The sequence below is a fragment of the Lygodium microphyllum genome, chromosome 3 (genome assembly GCF_053477565.2).
Source record: "Lygodium microphyllum isolate KBCC chromosome 3, Lygodium_microphyllum_v1.1.10, whole genome shotgun sequence".
Classification (NCBI taxonomy): Eukaryota; Viridiplantae; Streptophyta; class Polypodiopsida; order Schizaeales; family Lygodiaceae; genus Lygodium; species Lygodium microphyllum.
In genome coordinates, this window is record NC_141137.1 from 12,856,475 (window position 1) to 12,882,280 (window position 25,806).

A 25,806-nucleotide genomic window follows, 5' to 3' on the forward strand; every position below is an offset into this window, starting at 1 on the left:
CAAAACTCCAATGGGCTCCAAATCTATTTTAAAAAACCTACAACATCCATTGGGGTTTCATTGTGATATGTGTGGATACCCTAAATTGGGTCTCTTATAGCTTTTATACTCTTATGTTGAACCCATGTGATACATACATATATTTATGACTGATCTCCTTGGGTGGAATATAGTACCTAAATGCCCACCCTATCATTAATCAAGAACTAACTCTTCAACTTCTCCTTTGGGTTCCATGGAGTCCTTCCTCTTTCTCCCTCCTTTCCTACTTTTGAGCCCCTCTATGTGTGTTGGGGGTAAAGGTGTATGTGCCTAGTTGCTCGTGCATTACTACGCTGATAATTCTCGTACCTGCACTTTGCAGGCACAATCACTATCACTTCATTATTTATTCTTTCAGTGATATTTGAATAAAGGGAAGGTCGATCACACATTGTGACAATTGGAGTTCCCACATCTTGAGTCTCTCTCTCTCTTGCTCTATCTGCCATAGCTCACACCTCTCTTGCCTCTGCTTGCTCATGCTTCCACTTGGGATTCTCCTTTCAACTAGTATCAAATCCTTATTCTCCATGAGCTTGATCTCAATCCAGTACTGCTTCGGCTCTCATTCGAGTCACCTACAACAGGGTTTCACTATCGGTAGCAATAGCTCCACCTCTTGAGGTTCATATTGACTTCTCTGGATCTATTGGGGCTATCTCAAAGCATTCTTGAACCTACATTGAGCTTATTTCAAGGAGTATTCAACTTAGTAGTCAAGGCTAGAAATACAAAAACTTTTTTTCAGTTGTGTCCGTTTTCAAGCACTTGTGCTTGCTCAACCACTCCCTGACATTGGACAAAGGCTTTGGCATTGTTTACCACTCCTCCTGGCATTGACCATTGATATTGAAAATTAGTTTTTGAGTCATTGAGCTTTAGTTATTGGACTAATTTGAGCACTCTTTTAGCTCAATCTTCTCATAGATATCATTGTTGTCATGATAGGGCTAAATCCTATTTGTTTGGGAAATGTCATACTCTTGGCTTGTGTGATACTCCCAAGATGCTCATTTGATGCTGGACACTTGGGGAATGGTTGGCCAATGTATTGGAATGCTTTTGGATTGATTTGAGCCCATATTTGGCTCAATTTTACTGTCGTTTTTATTGTTTTAATAAGCACAACTGAAGGCTATTTTATCAATGAAATCATATGCCTATTGCTTGTTGATGCTTCCTGGTTACTTGGGATGATATATTGATGTCTATGGTTGATGCCACATGCTTGGCCATGCTCCCCATATGATTTTGGGCCTTGATTAAGCTCAATTTTGCTTAGTCTTGACTGTCATTTTACTACTGTACATACAATGGACATCAAGCTTTTAACATGGACAGTCTATACCTAATGCTCTTTCATGCTATTAGGGCATACTATCAAATGTATTAGTGCACGAGGTTGAAGCTCTATGCTTGGTTATGCTATTGAATGCATTTGAGCTTTGATTTGAGCGTAGGAAATTTGACATTGGTTATCAATTACTTCATTGGATGCTTCAGAGATCTGTGATCTTACACGCTTGAAGCTTTTATTGGGTCTTATGCTCTCAGCTATGTACTTGATGTATCTTGGATGCTTGGATGCCACTCACATGAGGATTTGAGACTGTTTGCTCGTCTAGCATCTGGCTTTTGTTCTAGTGGGGGGAGCTAGCTACTTACTTGACACTTGAATATTACATTGAGCTTTTGATTTTATTTGCAATCGAGCTTGAGCTACTTTAACTTCTATTCACATGCTATAGGTTGTTTTGTATCAGTGATTACTTCTATTTGACATTGATTTCTTGTTATTGTACCTCATTTTCAGCATGCTATAATTACAAACTATTTTATTATTTATGAGACTAGTTCCCTCCATTTAATGCTATTTTAGTCATAGTTTGTGGATATCTCATTATTTGGTTCATACATCTTGTTTTTAGCTTATTTTGGCAGTGGTTTTGGGAATGTTTGCAAGTATTATAACAATCTATTTGGTCTATATTGTGTCTCTTTTTCTTGCAGTATGGCTACTCATTCAAATGACAGTGCCATCTTCAACATTGAAAAGTTTTGGTAGAAATATCAAATTAGGCCGATCAAATGTATTAAGCCTAAAGGTCAAGATCAAGATGTGTGGGATGACTTAGATTAGCTTTGTAGGTTCACGATTATCCTATCCCTCAACAAGTAGGTTTACGATAAGTAGATCCCTACTTCTCAGATGTATTGGCTAAAGCAACTTATGGACCTTCCTATGAAGGAAGGTACAAGTGTTTCTCAGCATTTGAGTGAGTTTCATGCCATCAAATGTCATCGCAGAGGGTATTGACTTTAAGGACAATCTTCCATCTTTGTTCTTGTTGGCCACACTACTTGAGACTTGGGGACACATTTTGTGTACTATTATGTATGCTAATATGCTCGAGAATGGATTGAAATTGTTTGATATAGAGGGTGCACTCCTAATAGAGGAGGTAAATAGGAAGAATATGGATGCTTCTCGTAGATCTCGTGCTTTGACTATTTAGAGTCAACATGATGGGAAGAGCAATAATGATCGCCATGGTAGAGACTCACAGAACTTTCATTCTAAGTCCCATGGACAGTCTCACAATAAGTCTTGTGGACATAAGTTCAATTTAACATGCACTATTGTGGAAAAGTAGGACATATCAGGCTATAGTGCCATGAAATGTATGATGACAAGCACAAGGAAAAGGGCAAAGGGAAAGTGTAGGACAAGCTTGATGATCACAACATTGTCCCTACCAAGTCCATGTTAAGATTAAAGAGATCAATGTAATGTAACAATGTGACTTCGATTATTATTACATATTTGTAACTTCTTCTTTGGATGAGTCACAACTAACTGATGCCTCGCCTCGTTTTACTCAATGTTGATTGATGGATTCAGGGGCCTTTTTTCATGTGATCCCTCATAGAGAGTGGTTCCACTTCTATCATAGTATGACTTGATCTGTCTGTTTGGGAAATGACTTAGCATTGCAGATAGTTGGTATTAGTGATATCCGGGTGTAGTTTGATTTAGGTAGTATGATCACTTTGCATAATGTTTGACATGTACCGACTCTCATGAAGAGTCTTATCTCTACTAGCACACTAGATGATGAGGGTTACTTTGTTTCCTTTAGGGATTATTCTTGGAATATCACCAATGAGAACCTTGTTTTGCCACATGATGCCAAGTCTAGCAGTATCTTCCACCCCTTGACTATAAGTGTCTTGAGTCATGTGATCATTGTTTGTATGGCAAGAAGACATGTAGTACGCATAAGAAGTCTGGCACTTTGTGCATGGGTGAGCCTTTGGCTCTTATTCATTTTTATGTCTATGGACCTATACCTTGTCAGCCATTAGGAAGCACAAAGTATTTTATCACATTCATTGATGATTACTCACATAAGTTCTAGGCATATCCCATAAAGTTGAAATTTGATGTTTTGGCTACCTTTGAGTGTTGGCTTGTATTGGTCAAGAACCAGTCTAGGTATAGGATGAAATGCCTATGGTCGAATAATGGGGATGAGTGTGTCTCTAAATCCTTTGAGTAGTTTTGCGATGAGAGGGGTATTAAGCATGAGTTAATTGCCACATACACCCCACCCTAGAATGGTATAGGTAAGCACATGAATATGACAATACATGAAAGGGCCCATAGTATGCTTAGCTAGGTAGGCTTACCATAGTAGTTTTGGGTTGAGACAATGCCTACTGCCATATACTTGATCAATCAATCTCCTTGCAATACTATTGACTTTTAGGTTGTAGAGGAGGTGCAGTCTAGAAAACCTCCCTCATATACTCATTTTGCATGTCTTTGGTTGTAAGGCTTCATGTCGTGTACCCAAGGACAAGTGCACAAAGCTAGATCCTAAGTCCGTAAAATGCATTTTTCTTGGTTATGGGGATGCAACTGAGATGGCCTATCACTTATGGGATCCACAAGCTCAAAAATTCATATGTAGTGATGATTTATTTTTCCACAAGGAAAAGATGCATAAGCACCCTGAGTGGATAGTCAAGATACATAGGGTTATATTTTACGAGGAGTCTCTTTGCTCCCATACAAGTAGCTAGATAGCTTGTAGTACTAGCTAATGCTCCACTGGCCCATGACCATGATGTTAGATAGAATGTGCAAGCTCCTTAGCCTACCTTGAGACACTCTACTAGAGCCAAACATCCTCCTGAGCGGTTTGAGCCCTCCATTGATTATGTGATGGTGACAGATGCAGATGAGCCTCTCACTTATGATGAGACCATACACCATGGTGATAGTCAATCTTGGGAGAGGGCCATGTATTCAAAGTTTGACTCTTTACAAAAAAGTCATATGTGGGAGTTAGTTCCTTTGCCTAGTGGAAAGCATGCATTAATATGCAAGTGGGTATACAAGTTGAAAAGCACCCCTGGATGCCCCAAGCCTCTGCCTATAATGCCAGATTGGTTGCTAAGGGTTTTAAATAGGAGCATGGTGTTGACTTCAAGAAAGAATTTTCTCCTATAGTCAAGATGACTACCCTACGCCCGGACTAGCATTGGTTTCTCAGTTAGATCTGGACCTTTATCAGATGGATGATAAGATGACTTTCTTACATGGAGACTTGCATGAGGATATTTATATGCAGCATCTTAAGGGCTTTAAGGAATAAGATAGTGAACACCTAGTGTGTTGATTGAGAAAGAGCCTTTATGGCCTTAAGCATGCACCTAGGGAATGGTACCACAAGTTTGATGATTTTATGCATTCACAAGGCTATACACACAGTGATATGGATCCATTGTTTATACACGAAGAAGGCTCATATTGGCAGCCTTTTGAATTTGGCACTCTATGTGGATGATATGTTGATTTGCTGGGAGAGCTCCTAATGAGGTGGATGCTTTGAAAAGTCTACTCAAGAAGAGCTTTGAGATGAAAGACATGGGACATGCCTCACATATTCTTGAGATGTGCATTACACGTAGGCCACCAAGAAGAATGATGCTAGGACCATGGCCAAGTTCCTTTGAGAGCAAGTGATCTCATGATTTGACTACCCCATCAAACTAGTTAGTAATCAAGGTGCACACACTTTATTAATGAAGTGATTGTACATTTACTATCCACCTTCTTGATCATCCATAGAAAATCCTCACTATACTATCCTCCAACTAACGGTCAAGTGGAATCCACAAATAAGATCCTTGTAAATGTCCTAACTATGGTAGTCTCCACCTCACTCACTAATTGGGACAATAAGCTCATGGTAGCACCATGGGCTTATAGGACAGCTTATAAGATGGCCGTAGGGCAAACACCATTCAAACTAACCTATGGGATTGAAGCAATCCTACCAGTGGAGTTCTTTGTTACAAGCTTGAGAGTGGCAGTCCAAGAGAAATGGGATGGAATGCCTAGTAGAGTTAGAATGTCTACATGCAGTAATTTGTGAGAAGGCAAGATGCAACAGCTAGTTTGACATACATGTCAAACAACACAACTTGGAGCAGGGTGACCTAGTGCTATTGTACTCTGTAAAGAGCCATAAGTAGAAGATGAAGTTCAGAGGATTGGCACCTTTCAAGGTATGCAACATTAGTCGAATCGGCAATGTAGAGCTCGAGACTCTTGGGGGAGAGGGCATAGGCTTCTTTAATGGCAGTCACCTCAGGAAGTAATACCCTCCAATGCATCCATTGCACAAGCCTCCAATGCTGGAACAATCAATGAACACAAGAGTCGCCACCATCAATAAGATAGAGGATGAGGATGAAAAAGTAATAGTATTTGCCTACTTGACGCATGCCTTTGATGCACTCGATGAGGGAGCCGACTTCAACATTTTTACACACAACCATTGGACCCTCATTGGTCAACCCCCAGTTGTAGCCTACTAATGCTAAACTCAACCTATTTGGAGGGTAGTCTTACTCGCTATTGGGAAAGCACAAGGTGGTGGTCCCTATCAAGACCCTACCAATGATCTTGCATGTGTTGCCTAACACTAAGGCGACCAGTAAGGAAACGTTGCTAGGACATACATTCAAAAAACAAGCAGACTGCAATGTTGATTACGACTCACAACATATTCATCTTACCATTGGCAATGTTTGAATAGTGATTGCTTTCAACAATGGCAGCGTAGCTCCATCTAAGCTCGCAGTGCCACTGGTAGAGGAACCTAGTGCCAAGCCTAAGGAGGGGGGTCATAACTTGTCCCACCCCACCAAAGCAAACTAGTCGCAACTCCTAGTAGACACACCCAAGACAATAGAGTAGCAATTCAAATGGATACCCTCTAGGAGCCAACACACACAAACTCATAATCCTAAAAACCCATGCCATAGGCCTACGAGACAAAGTTGGCACTACAAAAGCAAACGAACAGCTAACAAGCCACAATGGGTTCCCGAAGCCCTATTGCGTGCTCAAGGCTACTAAATGAAGGCAGTAAATGGATTTGGTTTTCCAAGGCCATGAGTGGCACACATGTCCCTTAGACACTGCATTCTGGCTTATCTCCACAAGATAGTAAGCCAACTAGGAATGAGAAACCAATTGACCCAAAAGGTACCAAACCCATAGGACCACCACAGGTCTATCGACCAAAACCACAACCCTCTACACTAAAACCGACCCAACCTCACACTTCTAGTGTCCCAATTGCTCCACAAGCAAAAAGCAGCACATAGACTGAGCTGCAAGACCAACTCATTGTACAACTAACTGACAAACACCCTATTGACCAATCCATGAAGCAGGTATCAGTTCCTAAGATATCCAGTCCACTCAAACCCCAACCTCCCGTAGGCCTTAGATCATCCTATAAGCAAAGATCTATCCTTACTTTTTGGCCTCAAACCTAGCCACAAATGCAGGGGATGACTTGATCACATGCATCAGATGCTTGGACGCAACCTTCACCATGTTTGCTAAAAGCTATGAACGGTTGGATTTAGGCCTCCCAGATGACCCATAAGCAATGGATGTACGCTCCTTGCCATGCACCTGGGATGAATATGAATTCATTTGTCAAGATTCCTATGGTAGCCAAGGAATTGATTGCCAATGAGATTTCTCAAGAGCAATCTCTCAAATAGCTCTAATCACCTCGTACATCAAGAGCAAAGTTTCTCCAACAAACCGAGAGCTAGAAGAGCTGAAAAAGCTAGCCAAATTTGACTCTTTCTTCCTGCAAAAATGGTATGCTTTCTGTCTCCAATGGAATAAGTGGGATGCCAAATTATGACCAATGTTTAGCAGAGATACGTGCAATCAAAACCTCTAAGTGTGACTCAACCTATGTGACTCCTACCTCATTTAGGGTATTGGTCATTACTCGTCGCAATCGACTATTAAAAGATCATGTTATGGCCTACCCCTATTTGGACCGAATCTTGATCGAGAAAGAACTGCACATCGCTAGCAAGATGAACTCTGGTAACTTCCTAAGTGATGTCTTGACCTACATTATACACGTAGGCATTAGATCGTATAACATGGGGGCCATCAGACCCACTTAGAGTATAACCCACAATTCTATTCTTAGCTTATGAAAAAATGCAGCCTTGCTAGTTGACACTTAACACCCTTAACACTTTATCCTCCAATCCTAGGAAGGATCTTCATCATTCCCGAGGGGGGTGGGAGGGTAAGGTGCCCAAGAAAACATGATTTGAACCTCAAACCGGATTTCAAAAGCAAAAAAAAGAAGAAGTTAAAGTAATCTTGTACTTGAGGAAAACTTCATGAAATTCTTGTCAGAATGTATGAACTGCTTGAAGCAAAAAATTTCATTCTATACTTGAATATTTCACAATTCTATAACATACATTTGTAATCCTTTTAACTTTTTGCAAAAAGTTGTTTCAAGTGAGCTAATAGTGAGTTGTTGCATCTTGACAAAAACCCGAGATGGTAGGCCACCAGGAAAAAGGTGGCAAGCTTCCATTCTTGAGAGAGAAGCAGGTCAAATACACCTTGGCTATACTGAAACAAGAGCCTTTAAACAACTCAAATACAGAAGCATTCAAAAGCTAGAAGACATGGTGATAGAAGAGCAGGCTATGAAACAAATCATCGACCAGTGCAACCTCAGCAAGTATATAGAGAAGGTCGACCAAGCCATCGATTACAACAAGTGCACAAAGTTCTTGCGATCCTTCAATGCCAATGGGAACCATGGCATAGTTATAGTGAGGCAGACGACAATAGGAACTGCGGCATAGTGATAGTGGGGCAATGAGGATCCTTCCATGCCAATAGGAACTTGTGGAAAGGGTTATGGGACTTATCAACAAGTCAGAGAAGTGGCCAAAGAGAGGCGTCCATGGCATGTTGGGGATGGACAATGGCTAGATGTACATAAATGATGAGATCAATTTCACAGACATCCCCAACCTCGACATCAAACTGCATGCAAAAATGGTCCACGCGTTGTTCTCCAACCAGAGATACAATGCTTTGATAAGTAGGCTCAAAGTACCACTGCTTGAGAGCCTTGTAGCTAGATCCTTGGATGAAATCAACTAGAATGGCTATGTGCCCAAGACAATCAATTCAATAGCAAAAGCGCTAGTCATAAGCCCTAGAGCTAAAGGTCAAGATTCTCCGGCTTCCACAAAACGGAGACAGCAAGAAAGAAACCAACGTCCAAAGTGTCCAACATAGGGTTTAGGGGTGTGCTAACTGCCATAATCCAAGAAGCTGTGGGAGATGTAGAGAGGAAAGAAGTGGTTGAAGAAACACCTAAGCACGCATCACCGACTCATAGGTCGCTAGTGCATTCAACCATTAAGGTGAGCACCCGAGTTTCATTCTCGATTGGAAACTTGGGGGATGAAGAAACTACAAGAGTACACAAGAAAGATGTAGAGCGAGCTGAAAAGATGAAGGAATCTCACCTCCAAGCTCAACAACAATAGGAGGGTTCATGTGAAAGAATTGTTAGGGAGCGAGGTGAGGCGACGGGCTCTCTCCCATCGAGCGAGGGAGAAAAGGGAAAGATTATATCGATAATTCTAGGAAAAAACAAGGAAGCTACAGCAAAAGGGGACAAAGACTTAGAAGCCGTGCAAAAAGAATGAAGGAAGCTAGAAGAGGAACGAAACAAGAAGCAAGAGGAAGAGGCTAAAGAAGAGTCTAAAAAGGCTGAAGAAGAACGAAGAAGGAAGAAAAAAGAGGAAGAAGAAATACTAAAAAGAGAATATGATGAGCATATGGCTCTTGCCTTTAGATTATCAGTTGAGAAAACCTCCTAATCAAAAGAGATAGAAAGGATGAGCCTAGAAGATGCACCAGGCACTAGTGCCACAACTATAGAAGCAACTCAAGGACGGCAATGGTAGGCAACAAGGGGAAGGCTCTATTATACCCAGCACCACCTGTCCACACCTACTAGCACACGGGAAACCACAAAAGCTATAGTGAACCAAAGCAATGTGCTGTCTTGGGTGCGTTACCTAATAAGCACAATGCAGCAACTTGGCCCACTGCCAAGTGGAGGAGCCCAAGTGCCAGGGACAGAGAGACCAGCTATTGTAGATGTAGAGTCAAGAAAAGACCGCGGAGAATCCTAGGATAGAAGCCTCAACAACATCCATACCCTTGGCTATGCAATTTCCAACAAATTATGATGAATACGTAAAATAGCTACTAGCCCAACTAGAAAAGGTGAAAGAAGAGAGGGAGGCAGTGCTGGCAGAACTAGAGGTGAAAAGAGATGCATTCTCAGCTTATTAGCTTGAAGAGATACAATTAGCCATCCTTTATAGACAAATAAATTACCTAAAGAAGGAGTTGGAAGCAAAGAAGGAAGTGGAGGTCGAGAAGGAAGAAGAGAGTGCAAAAGAGCCCCATGATGCAAAGGCAGGGGAGGAGATATGACTAGAGATGGATTTCTCAATCCTCTTACAACAAAATGAGAACATGGAGGAGCACCTCGATCAATTAAAGAAAATCTGAGATGAGCTCACTAAGGAGTTGGAAAGAGTGGAGACTTAGGCCTATGCAAAGTTCCATATGAAGAAATAGCAAAAGGAATGGTTGCTCAAAGAACTTCATGATACCGAGGTGGCACAAAAAGACAAGATGTCACCTAAAAGGTTGGCAAAGGTACAAAATTGACTCCATATGACCCTCCAAAAGCAAGAACAACTAGAAGAACAGATGAACTACTGCACATAGTATTAGGAGAACACGCTTGAGACTTGGAAGGAGCAAGAAAAGATGGTAATGATGCTCTCTCAATACAAGATTTAAGGCATAGAAAAGATGGAGGAGAAGGCCAGGGCTTGGGAAGAAATGAGTGTTGGAAGGCTTAAGGACCCAACCAAACACCTTGCCTTGGTGGAAAGTGAACGAATCATGGAACTAGCAAGGACAAAAGCGATGCAGGCGGGTATAGAATTTTAGCAGCAAGCCTTTCTTAATATTGTGATGCATGTGACCCAGACTGATGGCAAGGACACAATAGAAGGGCTAAACAGAAAGCTAGAAATTACAAGAAGAGCCATAAGGTATGGTCTCCAGGATTGCACCCCCACAGCCACAACACTAGCCTAACTACAAAGCAACAATGACAATACTTGAGGCAAGTTGGGCTCTCAACAAAGGAGCTAGTTTAGTTAGGCATTGAAGAGCAGCAAATGGAGCGCCCTACTAAAAAGCCAAGAGAGCGAGTGAAAGAAGAGGGTCCAGACTTTGAGCAAGGCCAAGATGAGGAAGAGCAACCACGTGAATCTATCCCACTAGAGTAGGAGACGCCGCGTGAAGATCCTGAGAGAAGCACAATTCCAGACAGGGAGATGGAAGCAAAAAGGAAGAGAAGAGAGATGGTGGAGCAAGCACAGAGGAGGCTTAGAACCCAATCGTAGCAAGTTCCTAAAGTCCAAATTCCACAAAGAGAAGAATGCTATCATGTAAACTAGGCCCACGAACTAGCTATCTAGGAGCAGTGGGAGAACAAATGTCGACCTTTTGAGTTCTCTTTCCACTACCCTCGCTCCTTAGATAGGGTTCTATCTCTAAGAGTGGTAGAGCAAGCCATCAAGCTCACACAACGACTAGGAAACTGATAGACAGATAAAAGAGAAAAATACCCTACAAGGTGGCAAAAAGAGCCGACGAACTACTAGCAAGCCATGGTTTGGGAGATCCCAAAGACTGTCAACGGATATGAAGCCCAATCAAAATGGTGGCAACGTGTCTAGGACTCCAACCTTAATGCTTGGATGGCTTTGTATAACACCATACTGGAGAAGCACAACCATACCACCTACATGCCATATCCACGGAGAATATGGGTAGACTGTAATCCAAATGTGTATGGCAAGAATGATTTTTCTGATATCTATATTGTGAATGTCCAGACGAATGCTTAATCTTCACTGAGCAGGACATCTGCCCATCCATCATGCACTTCCCGCCCCGACCCCACATTCATCACTACCTATAATTATCTCAGGGTACTCAACTTTTTGCTCAAGAAAAAGCCTACAGCAGAAGAGGCCCCGACTCCCACCACTCTTTTTTTATTTTAATGCAGGAATCGATAGCCACACACCTCATGATGAGGGCCACACTCTTGCCTTCCTTTTGTATTGTAGTCCTTGAAGATATGAATGATAGCCACTTCACCAAGTGCAATTGCCCCTTCCTATCATCACAACGACACTCCTAAACATATGTATTAACATAAAAGGCAAGTAAGCAAATCCTTCCTTACCAAGTCTCTTAGGCCTCCTTGCAATGTAGCTCTTGAAGAGCACCGGGATTACGCGTCTAGTGTACTCTCTCCTAATGTATTAAATATTTTTCTTGAAAAGGGAGAGAAAGAAAGAAATCATAGAAAAGACAAAGACGAAGCACATGGAAAGGAAGAAATGGAATTCTTATGTACCATCAGAGTGCCACAGACACTGCACCTAAGGACAATTATATCCCTAGCCCCTTTCCCCTACTTTACACTTGGGGCACATCAAGGGTAAGACATGCCTAGGGAGTTTACACTTACCTACAATTAGACCTGTCTCCCTAACTCACACCCATAGTGTCTCCCCTTCCACGATGTGGATCCTCAAGTGTGGGACAACACCATAGGATTGCCTAAAGTTCAGACCCAACTCCCTGTTCCACTGGCACAAACACCATGCACTACACAGTGAGGTAGGCACACCCCCAGGTAGTGCACTTCCTTTTCCTTTTTAGATACATTCAATAATCCACAACCAACCACCACCTCAGAGATCCCCGTTACCCATCGATTTTTTCTCAACCTCCACAACTTCACATCCATTTTGTTATGCTTCTTCTCCACGGTGAATCTCCCCAAAGCCCCATCATCGGCCCGCATAGCAAATCTTCAACCACCCGAGCCCTCTCACCAACAAGTGCCATGGGACTGTCACTCGGCTAGGAGGGGAGTAATATTAGCCCCGGTGCAAAGAAAGTAAGAAAGAAAGCAAAAGAAAATCAAAAAATGCAAAGTAAAGTGGAAAAATGTGGCCCAACGAAAAAATAGGAGGAAAAATGTCAAGAGCACACGAGCAACTTTAAAATTTTAGGGTGAGTCCAAAAAAGGAAATGTGCATTTTAAATATAAAAGCACACCCTAAATTTTTATAAAAGAATGCCAAGCTCCCTCTTATGCAATTTACAAATGTAGAAGGGCATGGGTGAAGGAATAATGTAAATAGGAAGGGAATAGGGAAAGAGGACCTACGCTAAAATGATCGGTCATGTAAAAAAGGGATGGGTGCCCAAGGAGGAGGTAGGGCATATATAAAAGGCAAAAAGTGAATGAAGAAGCTCATTCTTGTGTATGGCCAAAACTAGTTCTCTTCTTCTTCTTGTGTGTGCTTATTCTTGAGAGAGGGAGTGAGGGAGTGGTGGAGAAGCTCTCCATATTCTCCTCTTTTCTTCTTCTCTTCTCTTGTCTCATACGCGGCAATAGAGCTTGGATCTTGGAGCTTGAGGATTAAGCTTGCTTGAGCTTGCACCATGAATCATGGAGCTACTGGAGAGCCTATGGGAGGAGGCAACTTGATCAAGCATGAAGGTAAGCTCACTACACTTGTAGGTGTGAGAGTGTGCACATCTATGTGAGAGGTAACCATTGCACTTCACTTGAAATGCTTGAAACAATGAGGGGTCCGTGGGACTTAGGGTCGAGCATGAGCTCCCACATGTGCCATATTGCATCCCCAAGACGTCATGTAGTTTTTCAATGCCCCCGCATACACGACCAATATTTGTATGGGATGCTTCAAGTCGTTTGACAGGGCAATATGCACATACTTTCTAGCTTGTGATCATTAATTGCCTAGTCCAAGGAATGATTTGGTCTAGCAGGTGTCCCACATGCTCCAATGTATTTCTCAAAGCATTATATAAAATATATTCTAAATTTATTGTACACAACCTGTTATTCAAAACTTGAATTTTGATTAGAACCTAGTTCTGCATTGCAATGTGATCTCATTTTTGCATACTCTGAATGATGAGTAATGGTTAACATTATTGGGGTCAACTTGCAAAACTATTGTAACTTCTCAAATATTGCTAGGAACTGGATCAGTCTAGGGATAACATGCTCCTCAATGTCTACATCCACTACCTCTAGCTTCATTTGGATCTCAATGTTCATTGCAATAGCCTTATGCCCTCAAAATGGTCAACCCCATCAGATATTCATACCTTTATCTCTACTCATCACAATTGTACATCCATAGAGGTGTATCCTCCTCCTAGTCACCACTATTAAGAATCATGAGATCATATCATTTTGCAATACATGTATACTAATTTATTGACCTTGTCTATCAACAATTTATTTCAAAGTGTTGTGCACATATTTCTATGTACTCCAATTTCGCTCAAAGCTAGAGTTGCTATCACATTGTTCTACTACACACACTCAAAGTGGTCTCAAATGTTGACAAGCATCCCCTACATTCATGTTCCACAACTTCCATGCTAGTTACACCTTGGCTATCTCCTTCACAAACCAATTAAAGAAGGAACCTTCTGTTAGTCTAAATCTAGAGATATCCTTGACACATTGTTTGTGCATTGTATCATCTTTCGCATAGAACATGTTGATCATAGTGTAAAAATCTACAACCACCTTACTATTGCTCCACAAATCTAGTCCCTCTAGCAACACTTTGAAATAAATTCATGTTCCACCACTTCCATGCTAGTTACACCTTGGCCATCTCCTTCACAAACCAATTAAAGAAGGAACCTTTTGTTAGTCTAAATCTAGAGATACACTTGACACATTGTTTGTGCATTGTATCATCTTTTGCATAGAAGATGTTGATCATAGTGTAAAAATCTACAACCACCTTATTGTTGCTCCACAAATCCAATCCCTCTAGCAACACTTCCTTGAGATGCCTTGAAAGGTTTTGTTTTTGTCGTGGCTTTGCAAAAGATTTCTTAGTCCCCTCATGGGACTCTAAACTCTATTGCATTGTCCACCATGTCACCCGTACTTTCCCCATGTTAACCATTCTTTCATCCATATCGTGTATGGCAAGAGTAGCATATATCATTACATTATACAGATCAATTATAGAGATTGGCACCACTTGCCTTTGTTCAAGCAATCGGAATACAACTCCACAACCTCATCCCTTACTCGCACACTTTGCCCAGCCTCCCAACCATACATGACCATGCATGAGAACATCTCCATCATATCACCCTTTTAAACCAAGGACTCCAAAGTGTAAAGGTAAGTATAAAATTGTGTCCTAAGCAAAAAGCTTTAGCATGCATAATGTCAAGCCCAGTAAATATCAAGCACTCGATGCTCCTAAGAACAAACTTGACAACTTTCATGCGATCATTAATAAAAAATTGACAAACTCAATTGTATCCTCTTTTCCAAGCCAATCTCAAAACATTAAATTGAGCAAGTGTATGTTGCAACCATTGTATGTAATCTGTGGATAACGCTCATGTACAAATCTAGCAACATTTTTGCAATCCTTTGCATTGTCCATAACCACTTGCACCACATGGTGAGACTCTATCTCTTCAATGGTTTTCCATAAGATCTCCATAATGTAGTTTCCCGATTTGATCTTCAATATTCTATCTATGATTTTCAATAATATCTCCCCCCTTGGTGAAACCCAATCATCATTGAAAACCATTTGATGCAATGGTACATCCAATCATGTCTAAGTTTTCCTTGAACAACCCTCTCAACCTGCTCATTCAACTTTGGTTGGCACTTAGCAAGAACATCGTGCTATATTGAGTTATAAGGCCGAGAGAAAATGGTAGCCCTAAACTCCCCAATCTTCCTCCATGCATGTTCCAATTATTGATGTCCACAATTGTCATTGCATGGCCCAAACATAAGATAGCATTGGCCAAAGCCATTTTTGCTTCTTCTAAGTGTGTCACACAAAAACTCTCATGGAGGTTTCAAAGGCACTTGCTTTGTTTTTAGATGAGGAGCTTACATTGTGTTACAAGAAAGCATTGTCCAAGAGACATTCACCTAATTGACAATGTGTGAGTCAAAAATATCAATTTCAATACATGACACGCTTGAAGTGGAATCCCTCTTACTTCTATAGTGCTCTCGAATGTCTTTGACTACTTATTCGATGATTAAGTACTGATATGTATATATCCATTTGATAGGTTTTTAATGTCACAATTCTATCCTTACTGACTTCTTTTTATAGTTGGGAAAGCTGACTTTGCATCATGTTTGTCTAACCAAGAAGCATTTGTCATCTTTGAAAGCTTGGAAATCCGTACCCTCATATACTCTTAACACTGCAATGCTCATGGAGGTAACAAGCAAGCAATCAATGATCACCGATGTGTAATGTTACTAGCCACATCGAATGTTCATGATAGCACAAGACAAGCAACACAAGAATGCATAAAACAATCAAACCTTTCAACTTTAACCATAAGCTTGCGAAATTAAGCGCAATTGAAATAAACATGATGAATGCAACTTGCAAGGAATAAATGTGATTTTAAGACATGTTTAAATTAATGACAAGTTCTTATTGAACTAATTTTGCCCAATGAGAAACAACATGGTTGAATTAGCACTATACAGTCACCAATCCATGAACTAACATTACTCGAGCTAGGATGTTATTCCATTTAAAAGATGTCACACATTTTATCGCTACTAACCTATGTTTCATCTCTAGGATAAGTGTAGCCCATAATAAGACCAAATACCCAACATGTAAAGCACTTGTGTGATTGTCCCAATGTCTCTACAAAAACAAGAATCAAGGCTAGCAAACAATCAAGGATTACCTCTTGCTCACACTAGAACAAGTCACTCGACCTTATTGCCACATGGTTTGATTCTTTGGACCAAATACCCAACATATAAAGCACTTGTGTGATTGTCCCAATGTCTCTACAAAAACAAGAACCAAGACTAGCAAACAAACAAGGATTACCTCTCGCTCATACTGGAACAAGCCACTCGATCTTACCACCACATGGTTTGATTCTTTGATTGTCCCAATGTCTTTACAAAAATACGAACCAAGACTAGCAAACAATCAAGGATTACCTCTTGCTCACACTAGAACAAGCCACTTGATCGTACTGCCACATGGTTTGATTCTTTGGACCAGATACCCAACATATAAAGCACTTGTGTGATTGTTCCAATGCCTCTACAAAAACAAGAACCAAGACTAGCAAACAATCAAGGATTGCCTCTTGCTCACACCAGAACAAGCCATTCGATCTTACAGCAACATGGTTCGATTCTTTGATTTTAAGTATCTCTAAGAATGGAACATGGCTCATCGAAAGATTTTCAAAAGCATCCACTTAGTCCATAGGAAACTCTTCCCAAGGGACTCACTTGGCAACTAGAAGAAAGGCAAACAGAATCGAACTCCACTACTTATAGAGGTTCTTCTCCATGTTCAACAAGCCCATCAAGCTTCCTTAAAAATCATGTGATGTGATATTTCCAACAAGTTGACCACCATAACAAAATCTACCTAGTTAATAATAATTTAGGGTTATTAAGGAAAAATCTTATAGTTAATAATGTGTTACTAAAATGGGATCACAAAATTGTAATAACATCATCATGATCCCTAGTAATTAAATTGATGTGGCCTAAGAAGTATTCACTACCCTTGGGATTTGCACGTGGTGGTAGCTACAAGATTACTCAAATCATAGCTTTGTCCATAGCAATACCATTCTTACATACCACATGGCCTAGGACTATTCCATGTTTAATTCAAAACTGACATTTAATGTTAAGAGATGGTTGATGTTTGCCTCATATCGTTCGAATACTAAGAATATCAAAAGGCACCAAGCATGCAACTATTCATGTAGTTAGGACTTTGTATGCAATGGAATCGGATATGAAGTCGCAAGGGAGAACGTGTCAAAGATAAACCTACCGTGCTCCATGTGCATAAGAAGGTTCTCTATCACCTTCAACAACCCTTCAAAGACAACATTTGCACAAGCAAACTCATGTGCATATAAACCAAGGCACACCCTGGCCACAAATAGTGTCATCTTCCACACAGCTCAATGTTTCTTTGCAGGGTTGCCACATGCTAAAGGAATCCAACCAAACACAAAAAATTCATGGAGTCTAGTGCAAAAGTTGATCAAGATATCAGCTAGAAATAGCTTTCTTGCCTTGCTAGATGTTCAATCCATCTCAAATTAACATACAAGTCAGCCGCCACCACCTCGAGACATTGGCATGACATCTTTGAAGATTGTGTATTACCCTATGTCTTTCCTTATATAAACATACAACTTGTTTATCTCACCATTATACCTGAATATTGCCCAAGTCAAGATTCACTATTCTACAAAGCCAACATCCATTCACTTTCTACATTGCCAACATTTACGGACTTTTTAATGATATGTCTATGGAAGTTATGCAACTTATATGGCATAACACCAGCTTATTGCCTCTCTATAGATAGATGAGCAGGCTGAGATCAATACTTATCAATCATTTCTTTATTCTCCCCATGCATTACAACTACCCATTCTAGGAAGATTCGTGGCTTATTCCAACCGACTTAGATAGATTACTCACGACACATCTATCATATCCAGCCATCTTTCATTCACATTTGGTTTTGCATTTGGCAACCATGGCCATCTGCCTTCAATAGGCAACTTGCTTTATACAAAGTAGCCAGGAAACGGATTCCCAGAAGGGTCCACTTAAAATATTATCGATACCATAAAAGATTGCTCGACTGATTGATATAGACAAGACAAGCATTCAAGAATCAGTCTCTTGAGTGGTCACACTCCTCCATTGCTTCATGCCCGTTTCTCTTGCACTGCCTTGAGTTGATCTTCGTCTTCGTCAAACTGCGCTCGTGCAAATTCCATCCCAACACTCTTTTCGTCCTCAAAAACCTTGTGATAAGACCTTCCGACTAGTTCTTCATTTTGCGAGCACGAGATGCTTCTGTTTAATTTTCTAGACATACACATAATTGGAGGGGTGTATTGGGACATCTGACCGAGCATAAGAGCATTAAGAGGCATATCAAAGGTCGTCACGACGCTGGAGTATTTTTGTAGTAGAACGCTTCCGGAAGGTATCGACGTCAATCTGATGGCTGGAAAGGATCCATGCCACCCAAGCTGATATCCAGTAGTACTGGACAACATGGAACTGTCGTACTAAACATAAGCATCAAATTTACACCCCATAGCATACCAGGCTTGCTCTACTATGTGAACCCCTCCTCCATGGAAGGCGGATAAATACAAAACGGCAAACCTTGAACCCCGATTCTTCTGAAAACCTTGCATCTCTCCTTCACTAGAATGTGTGAAGACTCCCACCTCAACCTCTTCACCAGAATATGGACGCATAGGGACTACATCCGATTTACCACGAGTATATATATCCTTTCTTCCTATACCATGAATATTTATCGGCCTCGCAATCCATCACCATTTACAAGTTTCACAAAAAATGAGACTTCATGACAACCTTTCACCTGGCTTTGGATTTTTAAGGACATCATTGCTTCTACACTTCACTTTCAAACCTTTTATTGGTCTCACAACCACCTTGTAGACAATAAAAAAATCACTGAATGGTTTCATACTGTTGAAAGTTATGTTGATGCAAAATTGTGACCTGACAATCCATCGGTATTTACAAGTTTCAAACAAAAACAGACCATGACAGCTCTTCACCTGGCTTTAGATTTTTATGAACATAATTACTTGAAGACTACAATTTCTAGCTTTTTCTCAACCTCAAAACCACCTTGTAGACAATACAATAACCACTGAATGATTGAATTCTGTTCGGAGTTACATTGATGAAAAATTGTGACACTCAACAGGCTTTCTTTGGCTCTCCTGCGCACGAAGTAAAGACCTGCAGGCTGCAACAGATGGGCCCATGCTCTTGAGCTCCACTGCAAATATCAGCAGGTTATCAGAGATTTTGATTATTATCAGTATCAAAGCTGGGGTTGTCCTGGCCCGTGTGATTGAGGAACATTTAGCCCCATATTCATCTGCAGACCCATGTTGGCGCCAACTGTCCGCATATCCATCATCCCTGGCAGAGCAGCTCCCTTGAAAGCACCAAGCAAAGGACCGAATGGAATATTAGAAAATAAAAACACTTCAGGAGTTCAGGACTTGATAGACACCATGAGAACGAGAGTGATAGTGCAGAAAAAAGGGCACCCACTGAGTCTCTTTTTTGAAAAAACTTCTCCAGTACATCAGATTTCAGTTGCATACTACAGGTCTTTTATTCCCAACCTTGGAGCTCAATCATTACTCTGGTATCATTTTATAGCATATGCTGGAAACCCCTCTATTTTAACACGCCATTTTTAAACCTTGGATATGACTATGGACATGTGAAAAGAAAAAGCCAGGTAACTTGTTACAGAAAGTACACACCCATTAATAGGATATGCCAAGATGTACTTATGAACTGTTGACTTACAACTCTGCTAAGAACATTAGGCATTGTTATTAGGAACTTCCCAAGTCTCAACACTGAGGAGACAAAACATCAAGCCATCAACCAATGCCTTCAGTTGTCACAAGGAGAGATTCAGGCAGGAAAAAAGAAGGAAAAGGCAGATTCTAGCAAGCATGCTAAGGCAATCGATGAGGCAGCAGCAGATCCTGAGTCACTTTAGCCTTTGATATACAGCATGGGATGCACTGTGGTTAGAGTGGCCTTTCCCAGATTTTCTATGCAGTTTTTGATTTCATGTGATTGTCGTTTGGAAAGTCCAGCACAATAAACAAGCATCAATTCTTCCCACTTTATCAAAGCTGCCTAGACCTTATAACTTTGTTGAAAAACTTTTAGGCCAGAAACGAACTTTAAGTTCAGCTTCCACAGGTTGCTCTGTCTCAAATTTTTCTAGTAGCTCTATAATTCATAAGTGGAAGGCTGCTTAAATTGTTATATTTCTGCACTCAAAGGATTAACTGTTGCCTCATTCGCAAAAAGGTGCAGTATCTGGTGATCCGTACAAAAAGGCTACATGCAACAAGATTCTTCCAAGCCAGGCAAGGCCCCGTTCTTGTACACTGTCTATCACCGCTTTTTTTACAGAATGCAGCTAGTTTGCTGATACCATTAACAAAAGAATGATCATGAAACATGCAGTTAGATGTCTTTGTGTAGCTATAACCTGATCGCTTTCCTTACGACAGTGCACTCCTGGATGAAGACCTAATATCAAACTTAATGGCCAGAGCCTACAAACTAAAGTTGAGAATTCATGTCGATATGCATCACATGCAAATAATGGAAAATCATGACATTTCAACCATTGTATGCTCAGGGAGAAAACTTCGTGTCTACATAATTTCAAGAACATTCAAAATAGTAATAGAGCGTGTGCAACACCCTCAGCGCCTTGTTAATGTTGCAATTTGTTACCCTTAATATCTCTTCAAGAAGACTGATAGAGAGCAAACCACAATCGTAAAGCAAATCCATTATCTAAGCACACAACTAACCTGGTATGCTTCAGGAGTACTAGTCATCAAACCCGGCATTGCAGAGCCTGAGTATGGTGCCGTACCAAGTGGAGCCATTGTGTTGGGAGGGTTGCTCTGTACTCCACCTAAACTCCCTCTGTATGGTTGCCCTCCATTCAAAGCAAATCCACCAGTTTGCAAACCTCCACTTCCCATAAAATCTCCACCTGCACCTGAATGTTGATATGGTTGAATCAGTTGATTTCCAGAGAGAGATGTCACAGAAGGAACACCCAATGTTGGTGAAGGACCAAGCTGAGGCCTTAGCTGGGTTGGACCCTGCAGTTGTATCATCGATGATTGAGGATGTCCTGCCCTTGAGAGCAAGGGTTCTGAAGGAACATTGCTGGAGCTGCCACCAAGAGTGGGCATGGGAGGAGGCTGTTGTGGCAAAGGAGGTGGCATGGGGCGAGGAGGTGGCAGTGGAGGGGGTGGTGGCAACTGCAGTTGAAGCTGTTGCTGTTGCTGCTGTTGCTGCTGCTGCTGCTGCTGTTGAGGTGGTGGATGAGACAGGACAGGCAGTTGGAGTGGTGGCTGCATCTGAACTTGTTGCATCATAGGCTGGCTGGAGCTCATTACTGATGGATATGGAGCAGAAGGTGGATGAGGACCCCTGACCATTATTCCAGGGGCTGTACCAAGCACTGAAAGTTGGTTTGAAGTGTCGATTGGGGTCCCTGTTTCTATTTTAGGTTGAACTAATGGCATGGCCATCCCAACACCAGGAATTGCACCCTCCCCCCGAGCAGGTCCTCCCTGGGCAAAAGGACCTGGTGTAACAGGCCCATCTGCAGATGGAAAGGAAGCTGATGGATGGCCAATTACTGGAGATGCTTGATCAATAGAAGACCCTGCAGACAGATTAGCCTTATATCAGATAAGATCTGTGCGAAAAGACTTGCCTACTGCAAAGATATGTGAAGACTATGGATACCTTGTGAGTGAGAACCACCGTGCTTGTCTCGAACAGGATCTCCAGGACGATTTCGACACCAGAACTTTGTTGTGTGATCATTGCTTCCACTGCAAAAATTACGCACATCAATATTAAGTATTTGTACCAACTTACAAGCATAACTTTAGGTTCCACATAGACCAGTAATTTGCAAGGTTAACATATAACAAAATTTACCTGCATAAAATATGCCCCATGGGATGCCATGCCAAATCCCAGACACTATTTTCATGTGCAGTGACTTCTGCCTGTGGAACCTCATGCCTATACATAAAAAAATATTGCACCATCAGATCCTATTAAATATGATTTGAGGAACTTGCTTGAATCTATCAATGCAGCTTCATTAAAACAAGCAAAGAAGTTAATAGTACAGAGGTAGATACCCAACAAGCCAGTGCATTATAACTCCATCATAGCTACCACTCACAAAGAGCTCTTCATGGAATGGATGCCATGCTAGACCTGCAACCAGCGAGGTAAATGTCTCAAAGTGGACTGATGTATGCAGCAAATCTGATAGACACTAGTAAAGTTCCAAAATTAGTAGTTCTATATGGATAAAAGTTTATACAAACTATCAATCAAGATACAACATGAAAATTAGGTTTCTATAGGGCAAAAACTAAGTGCAATGCATACCATTGACAATAATTTTGATGATTCTCTACCAATTGTCATGAAAATGCTCAAACATAATGTCTGTGTCAGCAAGAAGGCAAAGTCATTTGCCACCCGTCATCCTCCAATGTTCAACTGGATTCTCAGGTCTAAAACACTGGTCTCTCCCAGAGGTGGCGGCAGCATACATGTGAGAGCTGCCAGAAGAGACTTTCAGTGTTAGCTGATACAGTTCAGAGCTGAAATGCCTCACACATGCAACCAGATTTAAAAGAAGCTGCTTCTCCTGATCCTGCACCTCTTGCAAGTGCCCAAAACTCATCAGGACATCCTACAGCACATTTTCCTCAGAAAAATGCTTCTCCTTGTTCAAGATAGTGCCATGTGGCATTTCTCCATAGATCCAAAACATATCCCCTTATGATTCCTGCTTTGGACTGCAATAAACATTGTCAAGGCCATGGCAAGGCTCCCTATTTCTGTAAGATATCCACACTCTTTTGCTTAGAATGTGCCCACCCTTTCTCGCTTTAGATGTTCACAACTTCCTTGACTTGGTCATAATCAACCTTGCATCTGCCTTCATCACCACCTTTGGCACAGTCATAACTGCCTTGAATACAGATAACCATGGTCCACACAATTTGGCTGACATTAGGCAATAACCAACCACCCTTTTTGTTCAATGAGAATAAATTCTAGTAATGATACATTGGTGAAATTTTCCCTGATGTAAAATACAAAGTACAAAGAACCCTGTCAAGAGCAGTTGAATACAACGTTAATTACCATGGCTGTAGAACAACCAATGAGGTGAGATGTAATGCGTAACCATATGACAGGCTCGGTGGAAGAATGTGCCGGAATCCCAAGTCCTCATGGAAGCATCTCTCCTCCTCATCCTCTCAAAACCACCCTGCAGCCTGTCCCATCTCCCATGGGAAGTCTGTCACCCAAGCTAGTACCCCTCTAGCTGCAACCATAGTGTCTATTGTGCGATCAAGACAATCCAAGGGCTTTCCTGCACACCTCCTGAGCTCTAGGATAGTCCCATAAACAGTGCCTCTACATCTCCTCTAACTCGCCACATCTCACACATCTCTAGGACACAGCCATACTGAGCCATGTCCAACTGCTAAGCTCCTATAAGCAACTAACCATAGGAAGAGAGAAATCTCCCTAGGCCTTAAGATGAGATCCAACCTCCTCCAAAAGTCTAACAAAAAATTATCACAGTGAGATGTAGTTAGCTGCACTCCAATCCTACTGATCTCAATTCTCCTCCCAAGCTTGGTAATAACCAGGCACCCCATTTTGGATGCATCTTGGGTCAGCACTGACCATGATAATCACCGCGATTGTTATCACTAACCAACCTAAATGTACTAGTCAAACCAGCCCAAGCACCACCTCTCCTACCCCATGTAAAAAAATGCCCTAACACAGAAACATAAACAGAAACCGTACAACAAAGCACAGACTGATAAAAGAACACAATTAGGTTTAGGGTAACTCAGAGACAATGAACACAGTAAATAAATGAAGTGATATAACTACTGAATAATACGATGATCATGTAGCAAACACACTATGCAGTGAATGAATACTGAACCTCGAATTCTTGTATCTCAAGGATCAGGGCAAGGGTAATGAGCTAGAGAGTGTGTCGTACTTCGAACGGATCTCAAATCGCAACAAGACAACCTCCGAATGTCAAACACCAGCAAACGCAACAGTGAGAAGTTGGATCTGATGCAAACAACAGTGAGGAGAGGGAAAGACTAAAAATGCAGGCAGCACGTGAGAAAAAGACTAAAACGTAGGCAAGACAGCCTACAGGAGAGAAAGACTAAAAACGTAGATAGCAACAGAGAGAAAGACTAAACACGTAGGCAGGACAGCCTCCAGAAGAGAGAAAGACTAAAAACGCAAGCAACACGATTGTGATGACGTGGTAGGCTGTATGGCAGCAGGTTTGCACAAGAACAGCAATCACCTGGCTAGAATCAGCTCCAAACTACGTGAAGAGGACTGGAAATCAAGCGCCAACTCATGAAGACAGCAATGAACAGCTTCAGCTGAGATATCCTCCGCAAACAAGGTGTGGGCAACAAGCTGAAACACCTAAAATTTGCAAAAACGAGATTGTGAAAAGAGTGAAGGGCTGGCTATCTAATTATAGAAAATTAGGATTCTAGATCCTCTCCCACTTAACTCTCTTGATCCGCTTCCCATTTTAGGGTTCTGGTTAAAATAAGCCTAAAATAAGCATGTTTTGGGGTTGTTTAAGTGACTAAGTGCATTTCTTAGCACAACATCCCCTCTCAAGCCCAAAATAGGGCTAGAAAAATCGGCCAACCCAAATTTTAATTTACCCCAAGGCGTCCCACCCCAAAGCAGCCAGGGCATCAAACAAAGGATGCATGTCGGCTGCCCAGTGGCCTACCGAGACTATAGGGACAACGGTTATCTTACCAAGGGAGCCCAAGTGATCACCCTAGAGAGACCAAGTCATTAGACGAAGAGTACTCGACAGCTGCCCGAGGGCCTACCAAGTCCTACAAAGGCAAATGAAAACAACAATGGGCTCGTTTTTTTTTTTGTTTTTTTTTTGTGGTTGTTTGAAAAGTGTTTTAAAAATATATAAGTAATATACAGGCAGCGACCGATTAAGTGATAGATAGGAAAACATAAAGAGAGTTTTAAACCCAAGTCATTTACAAAACTAGCAAGCCAATCTCTCACACTGACTAGGATCAATACAGTACCTAAGGATGATAAAAGTGTGTATGTGTGCCAATCATGTAGTGAATATGGAGAGAGGCAAAAAAGATGATGGTGGGCTTAGCAAGGCAAGGAAAGCAAGCAAGCAAGGGTAGGGAAACTGCCTTTAGGAGAATTGCCATGTGTTATACCATGAATATGGTGGATCCTAGAGTCGACCACTCAAAAAGACCGAAGAGGGATAAATGCACACAGATGCATGTTTACATAAACAGAATGCCAATGCATGGGGTAATGCAAAGGGAGACGCAAGATGTCATGCTCATGCAATATGCTATGCAACAGTATCACCTGGACAGTGTCCTCGCAGGGGAATTGTTCACTTGTCCAAGTGCCCTTTTACAATCAAGTCATCCTGACAGTGCGG

The 25,806-nt window shown here is 41.4% G+C and overlaps 1 protein-coding gene across 1 annotated transcript in view; it reads right to left on the reverse strand.

Moving 5' to 3' along the window:
* Positions 1-19,088: 19,088 nt before the first annotated feature.
* Positions 19,089-25,806, reverse strand: part of FY (Transducin/WD40 repeat-like superfamily protein) — a 107,277-nt gene continuing 100,559 nt past the window's right edge. Inside the window, exons 13-17 of the mRNA XM_087668484.1 lie at positions 22,421-22,499; positions 22,212-22,298; positions 22,014-22,102; positions 21,059-21,930; positions 19,089-19,641 (exon numbers count right to left, since the gene is read on the reverse strand). Of these exons, the coding sequence (XP_087524610.1) occupies positions 19,525-19,641; positions 21,059-21,930; positions 22,014-22,102; positions 22,212-22,298; positions 22,421-22,499 (1,244 nt within the window). The 3' untranslated portion in view covers positions 19,089-19,524. The remainder of the gene's footprint in view (positions 19,642-21,058; positions 21,931-22,013; positions 22,103-22,211; positions 22,299-22,420; positions 22,500-25,806) is intronic.